Source organism: Agelaius phoeniceus, chromosome 3, assembly GCF_051311805.1.
Source record: "Agelaius phoeniceus isolate bAgePho1 chromosome 3, bAgePho1.hap1, whole genome shotgun sequence".
Taxonomy (NCBI): Eukaryota; Metazoa; Chordata; class Aves; order Passeriformes; family Icteridae; genus Agelaius; species Agelaius phoeniceus.
The window spans coordinates 80,942,334-80,951,171 of NC_135267.1; the positions used below are offsets into that span (position 1 = coordinate 80,942,334).

Sequence of the window (8,838 nt, forward strand, 5' to 3'; positions counted from 1 at the left end):
ACTGGACTCAGCAGTGCAGATGTGCCTCAGCAGGGCTGGGCAGAGGGGCAGGATCAGCTCCCTTGACCTGCTGGCACTGCCCTTCCTAATGCACCCCAGGATTCCATTGGCCTTCTTGGCCACAAGGGCTCACTGCTGGCTCATGGATGGCTTGTTGCTCACCAGGACCCCCAGGTCCCTGTCTGCAGAGCTGCTTTCCAGCAGATTGTTCCTTAGTCTGTACTGGTGCTCAGGGTTATTCCTACCCAGGTGCAGGTCCTGCATGACCCTTTGAGGAATTTCAGATAGCTCCTCCCTGCCCATTTCTCCAGTCCGTCTGATCTGTTCTTCTGAAGGGCTTCTGAGCCCTCTGGGGCATTGGCCACTCCTCCCAGCTTTGTGTCATCAGTGAACCTGCTGAACTTGCTCTGCCTCTTCATCCAGCTCATGGATGAACAAGTTAAACCTCTGGAGGACACCACTGGTGACAGGCCTCCAACTAGACCCCGTTCCACCAGTGACAACTGTTTGAGATCTGCCATTGAGCCAGCTCTCAATCCATCTCATTGTCTACTCATCCTGTCCACACTTCTTGAGTTTGATTATGAGCATATTGTGAGAGACAATGTCAAATAGAGGATCCAGGCCAATTACAATTCTTCTTGGCAGAGTATTTCAAAATCATTACACAGTATTCAAAAGCATCTTGTTTCCTCATTATTCATGGGTAACAGAACTTAAGCTGCAGAGAACAATGTTAAGTCAACCTAAAAACTGCCAAGGCTTGTAAATTGGGGGAAATGCAAATCCTAAAGCCAAAGAGTTTTTTTCTGTTTTGCCTACATCTCTTGCATGCTACTCACCCTGCAAATCTGTACAAACACTGCTGCTCCATAGAAAAAACAAATGGAAAGTCAGTTGTATGGACAGAGCACCATTAAGCAGGCGGACAGTTTTCAAAATAAAACAAATAGAAACTGTGAACTAGATAGATTTACCTCAGAGTAAAGTGTCTCTAAAGTAGGCTCTTGTTTTCATTTTGAGGTACAGCCTAGAAATACAGTGTAAAACCATAATTATACAGTAGTAAGATGAACCTCTGGCTGCAGCAGTAGCATCGGCAGTTTTTTTAACAGACTATAATGTGTCACAAAGTATCAGGATAAAGATAACAAATATATCAAAGTAGCTTAGACACAAAGTTGTTAGGCACTTTTAAAGTACTTTCAGATGGGAGGGATGGAAGCAGAAAAGTATTTTTACCCAGTAACATTTACTGAAAGGAAAATAAACAAGCTGTTTGTGTAGTTTATGCATTTTCTTCCTGAAAGGAAAAAAAGGACTTAGAACATTCAGGACCCTTCTCATTTAAAAGTCTGTAACAAAACACAATGGAAGGCATCAACAGTTTGGAAAACAAAGGCTGTCAGTCCATCCACTGCAGACTTCCTGATAAATCCTAACCCCAGTGCAATTTAACAGGCCACATCATTAACAGCAAAGACCACTCCACCAGCAGCACAAATGAAAACTGTTAAGCCTGACTTTATCAAACAGACAGACCTATAACACATTAGTGAACAGATGAAAACAGCACAGTAACTTTGAGGATACTCATTGGCCTAATTCATAAGACTAAAGTAGAAGAATTTACTGTGACTCTTAATACTCACATAGCAGAAGAACTAATAAAACAGATATTTGTATAGTTGATGTGTTTTGACATGTAATGGTTTCACTTCCAGCTGGACCTTTCTGTTACACTGAAAGGTCACTTCCTCAGAGAGTGTGTAGATGACTAAGAGATTTTGTTTGGAGGCACTTTTTTTCTATATTGTTTTTTCGCCCCCAACATTTTTAGGTTTTGTCTTTTTTTTAATGAAAAATTTGCCTAGTCTGTGTGATATGAATGGAAGTTTGTTTGCAGGAAAGACCATTTAAAACATGAACATGCTTGCAGCACACGGTTGCTGTGAAGCTGATACTAAAAATGACCTTGCAACAGAAGATGGCCGTGTTCCAGTGGTTTTTATTGCAGTCCTCTGCCAACTTCATCCCAAATGCTAGGTATTGTTGTGATTCAGAAAGATATGGAAATACAGCTGACAAAACAGTTGATGAAGATGAATAAGCTGAGGAAGGAGAAGTGGAAAGAAGATGCACTTGCTCACAGAAATGAGCATGCAAACCTTACTTAAATTTGTGAAGGTCCACTGACGTAAACGGCAATATTTTTCCCATGTTAAATCAGACCTTATGAGACATTATCTTCTGGTCTTTGGTGAAGTGTTGACTTGAGAAACATGGCTTGCACTTTTTAAGAACTTCAATTTCATATATTAGCACCATAGATTAATTTCATATTTTTTAAAGTACATTTTTCCCCCAGCATTTGAGGGCTGTTCAGCAGAAGGCTCTCATGCAATCTTGTTTCTAGCAGACAAAATAAAAGGTCAAAATATGATATAGGAGTGGGCAATGTGTTCTAGGTCCCCAGCAACATAGGCAAAAAGTTGCAGTTTTAGCTTTAGGCACAGCTGACATCATCTCTGCATTGTTGTGTCTCTTGTATGTGTACAGTGTGATCTAGAAAGCGGCGTATAATGGAGACAATCCCCCTGCAAGGCTGATGGCAAAAGCTGTGCACAAAAGAACAGTATATGCTACGTACAGCAGAGATACATCGCTGTTCTCTTTGTCGTACTTCTCAACACACTCAAATCATTTCCAGATGATGAGTTTTTTAGTATAGAATTAAGGTAGGATTTTAAATTGTTTTTTAAAGGCCTCACAATAACCCGGCACATTTTAGAGCCGAAGCTGAAAAACAAATTGCTGCACATGTGAAGAGGAGGAATTGCTGTGATGGGCCAGGCTACTTCAATTCAGTTCAAAGCCCAAACACTGGTGTCGCGTAAGAGAAACTTCAGAGGAAAAGACAAACTGAGTTGGTTGTGGTTAGCTGGGGCACAGCAAGTTGTCTGTTGTCTCTCTTTCAGGAAATATGAAAACCTTAAGCTGCAGGGAGTAGGAAAATGTTAACCTTAATCCAAACATCTTACGTCTTTGCATTAACTTAGTACCCTAATGAAACATGCTTATTTCCTGTATGAAACATTCAGGTCACTTTCTAAGATGTCTAATAAAACACCCTCATTTCTGAGGCTGTCACTGTCCAGCTTAGTGCCTTCCATACACAAGGCTTTCTCCACAAGAACAGAAAGGCTCTTCTGTGCAGGTGTGTGATGCTGCCAGCAGCTTGCTGGCATGGCCAAGTGCCCATGATAGAAGCTGAGCCCTCCTGTACTCTGTTTAATGTCCTACTCTTATCTGCAGTGACTTTAAGTACCTTTCTACCTTTGCACCTATCTCCACAGGTCCAGAAGATGGACTAGTTGTTCCATTACCCAACAGAAAATGGTAAGGGAGCAACTTGCTTTTCTGCAGCCAAAAAAGCCCCAAGGTGAGCAACCTCCCACTCTCCCCCTCTCCTAAGTCACAGAGGTCAGTGTAGCAATAGCTCAGATATGGCTTTGTGCACCCATAACCTGCCAGAATGGGTCCCCTGGACTTGAGATTTCTGTATTTACTGATCTTCTCTGCTTGCAGTCTGTTCTTATGCTGTTGCAGCAGCCAATGCCATGACATCAGGACATGTAGGCTTATGTGAGCTGGCATTCAGCTTGGCAAGTCAGGTTCAACTACCACTGAAATGCAGCTGGCAATTCAACAATACACAGTCTGGCTGTGAATCTTCATAAACACGTAATTGTGTCCCAGCGTCTGTTTGAAATGACAGAAACTACATCCAGTCACCCCATCTAAACATGAGGCCATGGATTTCAAATCCTAATTCTGTGCTATTTTAATAAAAAAACAAGAAACAAACAGAACTCTTGCCCTTTGTTGTATTTATCCACAGCAATTCGGAGTGGTCAAACATACATTTTATAAACAAAATATGTCATTGTCGAGGTAGTCACGACACAAGCAGAGATGACAAGCAGTCTCAGATGGCAACTCTTTATTATTGAAAATGGCTGACCTTTTATACACTTCCTAATTGTTTATGCTTCTTCTACTCCAACTATTGGCCACAATAAATCAACATAACACCATTGGTGAAAAGTAACAGTGACTTCAGCTAACTTTCTAAAAATGCTTCGTCCAGCTGCAAAGTTCTCTCCTTATCTTTCTTCAATTCATCTCTTCTCTCAGTCTCCTTGGTAACAGCTTTGGAGAGAGCTCCTTATCAGTTTCTTCTTGCTTCTCAGCTTCTTCTCTCTCCTTTAGCTAACAGGCCTGCTGTTAGCCCCTTCCACAAAAACACTTTTATTAGCTAGTACATGGGTTATTTTGAATCAAGAATTAGAATACAGTTGGTATTAAACTATTGTTTCAGTTAATTTCAACCAAGACAAAGTTACTGTAGATTAACCTCAGGAGGTAATAATTATCTAGAAAAAAAAGGTTTTAAAAAAATAGATGGAATTTCCTTTTCCTCTTTTTATTTTGCATGTTTTGGCAATATAGTTTAAATCAGATAACTTAGCTAATAGAGCATAACACTAAGCGAAACCAGAACTTAATGGGAACTGTTACTAGACTGTTTAATTGATTTGTTCCTACTTCTGATGTGAAAATTATCCCATCATTACACTTATGTTCCCACTTTACTCAATATAATTATTTTTCATTATCCTTTCTGCAACAGCTCTATCCAAGAAAAACATCTTGAGTATTTAGAGATACTCCAGACACCTAGTCCAGCTTATTGGGTAACTGCTTTTAAGAATGGCCCTAGATATAGAAAAGTCTTGTATTGTTTCTCCTTGTTTTATAGAAGCATCATAATGGTGTTTCCCTCTCTGGACACCAGCAGCCACATTCAGCCTGGTACAGAACTCAGAAATGGAAAAATATACTCGGGTGTGATCTCTACAGACCACACTGTCACCTGAGTGCACAGTTACTGTGGTTTTTCAGAGTCAGAGGTGAAAAGAAATGGCTGGCCATGTGCAAAACAAAGAGCAGTCTCTTCTAAAACAAGAGACCCTCTTTACAATAAGCAGGCTAAGCTTGTCACTTCAGCATGATGCAGTGGCTAGAGAATATGAGCCTCAACTTAGATTAAAAAATGGTAACCTGGTATAATATATATCTATAGATCTATATCTCCTTCAAGCCCATGGACAGACTTGCAAATTATTACTATTTGTTATTTTAAATATCAGCTGTATCAGAAACCTCATTCGGACCTAAGTTCTACTACCCTGCTGCTGTGCAAACAGAGCAAAGTCAGTTACCCTGTAGCTCCTTTGGGATGCTGTTGAAAGCAAAGTTGTTGCTTTTGTATTAGGTGGTATGGTTAGATTACTTCAGGGATCCCTCTAATCATTTGGATACATTTCCATTTTTACACAGTATCCCTGACAGGCTCAATGATCTTTATTATTCTTGTCTCAATCATTGGTTCTAAGAAATGTTAGTAGCAATGCTTTGCTCATCAGCTAAACCAGTGACTGCTTTCATGCTCTTCAAATGGAAATCAAAGTTGTAACTTAGGCCTCTTCCTTCAGATGTTGTGACAAGTCAGTGCCACTGGTTCATGTTACTGTGTTACTGTAATTGGATTCTTTTCAGTATATGCCCATTTCCTGAAAGGAATAGGTGAAGTCTATCTCTGTACTCTTCCTTGATCTCATGTTTCAGCAGGCTTGGCCAGGTAAGACAAGGAATGTGGACTGCTTTACCTTTTCTAATGGACAATTGGGAAAGGGGTTCCAAATTTAGTGAGTATTTTTCCCCCTCCTCAACGTAGGAGCAACATATTTTGATCTAACCTAAACTCCTTATCAAATAATTTAACCCAAACCACTAATGGCCTCCTCTAAACTGACTGCCATCCCATGCAAGACTTAACAGCATTAACTTAGGTTCCTTTGTTTAATTTGACATGAATGTTTTTTGTATATAGAATTTCTTCTACACACCCATTTCATAGTAGGTTTCTGTACTTCTAATTGCTGCCAGTACCCTAACACCCCTGTTCTCAAAAGATTTGTTATGGAATTTTTCTAAAATATAAAATTTGATTTCTCATATATGGTATGATACTCATCCTAGTGAATATATAGCAAATAGGGTTGAAAACCACAGACTTGCCAACAAGTGTTTACATTTCCATTTAATATGAGAATACATCCCCATTATGTAGTAAGAATATGAGGCACAGAAAAAAAATAAATTAATGTCATGATCCAGGAAAGAGAAGCCTTACTGTTTTAGAGAGTCATCTCCTACATGTAGTGGAAATATTACATATACCTTATAAAGTACTGTAATACATAGGACATATTCCTGGAAGAGAATGATGAGAGCCATTTACAGACAATTAGCTTGTATTTTCTTCAGAATAAATCACATGAATTACACATGCAAACTGGAGTAAGGAGGGATTATGTAGCAGTGCCATTAAAACAGTCAGAAAAGCCTACAGTTCAATCTGAGTAGTCATACGCCTGACCAAGACCAAGAACAGTTTCTCCAAAAATTCTGATCAAAATTCACTGATAGAATCAGACAGAACAATGATATTAGGTCCTGAAGAGTCTGACAGTACAGTAGCACTATTGAAAATATCCCTGTTTTATCCATTTCAACAAAAATCATAATCTGAATTACAAGTATACTGCATAAGCACCAAGATAATATAAAGTAAAAGCTTATTCATCAAGTCCCTCTGATAAATGGTCCCCGACAAAAAAGCAAATTTTTAATGTACTTTTAAGTACTTTTGGCAAGAGATACAAGTTCCACAAAAGAAAAACCACTGCAAAGTCTGAAAAAAATTCTAAAACTTGTAAAAAAGATCAAAGGTAGAGCATTTCTAATAGTCTGAGAAGTAATGAAATTCACTCCAGTTCCTGAGATAAACTGTAGATCAGTTGTGAGGATTTACCAGATTGTACCGCACTCTCTTTCTCACCTTCTCTTACACACTGCACACAAGGTCAGAACTGAGGATTCTGCCTAAGCTTACAAGTCAGCAAAGCATGTGAAAGCTCAGAACATTCAAATTTTCTTTTCCACTATAAATACAAGAGACTGGCAACTCAGGTCAGAGACAGACAGACTTCTGCAACAGTCTGTCAAAATAATTTCCAGATAGAGGCAATTGCTTTAAATTAACTGCACTTGCATAATCTAAATTAATATAATTCTGTGCTTCTGTCTGGTTTTCACTGACAACTGTGCTCTTATTCAATCCCCCTGCTATTTAAAAGAGACCATAGATGAGTTCAAACTCCTAGGGTCAGACTTTTAAAAAGAGCATCTGTCACCTAACAGCTCAGCAGGTCTCTATGCTGGAACCATCATCAATGTGCTTCGTTGCTACCAGCCATATGGTCAGTTTCTAACTTAGAATTAGTGTTGTGCTCCATCTTCTGTAACACTGCTGGAAGATCCAGTACAGAAGAAATAATATAATGAGGTACGGGGGAGGTATCTACTGGGGCAGTCATTGCTTTGTTTAACCAGACCGTTGCTTTCAAGCCAGCATTCAGGCCTCCTTGAATATCTGTATCTAGAGAGTCACCGACCATCACACACTCCGCGGGCTGCACCCCCAGGAGATCGCAACAGTAATGAAATATGGATGCCGCCGGTTTCTCCTCTTTCTGCTCTCCCCCCACAACGATGGCATCGAAGTAGGGCTGGCAGGCGCACGCCTCGATCTTCTCCCTCTGCGTCTGCCGCTCGCCGTTGGTGAGGAGCAGCAGGCGGAGGCCTTTCCGCAGCTCGGTGAGCATGGCCCGCGTGTCCTCGGCCAGCGTCAGGTGCTGCAGCCGCGTCGTCTTCCACAGGTAATAGCACTCGGCCGCCAGGTCACGGTTCGCCTCCCCGCCGATGGTCTCCTGGATCGCCTCCTCCCAGTGCGATATCCGCAGGTCTGTGATGCACATCTTGGCGGGATCGTGGCACTCCTTGAGGAGCTTGGCCTGCACCTTATCGCAGACGGCGCGGGCCTCTCCCTCCCCGTAGTGGTGCTTGGACTGCAGGGCGCTTATCACCTGCAAGGGACGCGGGGGCGCGCGTCAGGGCGCTGCGGGGCCGCGCGGCGCGCTCCCGGGAGCGGCGCCCGGCCGCGTGTCAGCGGGGGAGGGAGCGGGACACGCGCGGCACCGGCACCGCCGCCGGGCCGGGAGCCACGGTGGCCGCGGGAAGGGGGAAAAGGGCAGTACCTCCTCGATGGCGCGCCGCCCTGCCGCGGCCGTGTCGATCAGCGTGTTGTCCAGGTCGAAGAACACCGCCTTGACGCCGTGCAGCCCCATGGCGCCGCCTCCCGCCAGAGCCGCCCCGCTCGGACGGCGGAGGGGAGCGCCCCTGACCGCCGGCAGAGCCGCCCGTGCCGGGCACAGCGCGTTTGGGCAGCCCGGAGCCCGCCCCTCGCGTCAGGCCCGCGGGGCGGGGCCCGGGCCAGAACTGGGCTGCCTGGGGCGCGCTGGGCGGCGGGCGGCGCTGCCAGGTGCCCCTCCCGGCCCCAGAAAAGGAGGGCTGAAGGGGCGTAGCGCTCTGGAATGGGCTATGAGGAGAGCCTCCCGAATCCCAGCAGCTCGTGTGGGCTGGGGGTGGTGCCGGGCAGGGCAGAAAGGCCACGGGAGCTCCCGTCCCCGGCTACCGCTGGGAGTGGCGGCGCGCCCCTCGCCGTGCGGGCCGTGGGTAGGGCCGCGGCTGAGCCCGGCAGCAGGAGCGGCTCTGCGGAACCCCGGGCGTGCCCTGGGTGGGCCCGCGCCGCGGTATTTGGGGTCTATGTTTCGTTGTTTGGTGTTTGCTTTGGTTTGTTTCCTCTGTGTA

At 43.9% G+C, this 8,838-nt stretch overlaps 1 protein-coding gene across 1 annotated transcript; it reads right to left on the reverse strand.

Moving 5' to 3' along the window:
* Positions 1–3,988: 3,988 nt before the first annotated feature.
* NANP (N-acetylneuraminic acid phosphatase) lies at positions 3,989–8,461 on the reverse strand. The gene is made up of 2 exons (XM_054630224.2): positions 8,226–8,461; positions 3,989–8,054 (listed from the first exon to the last, which is right to left on the reverse strand). The coding sequence occupies exons 1-2, from the start codon at positions 8,313–8,315 to the stop codon at positions 7,359–7,361; spliced, it is 786 nt and encodes a 261-aa protein (XP_054486199.2). The 5' UTR covers positions 8,316–8,461; the 3' UTR covers positions 3,989–7,358.
* Positions 8,462–8,838: the final 377 nt, after the last annotated feature.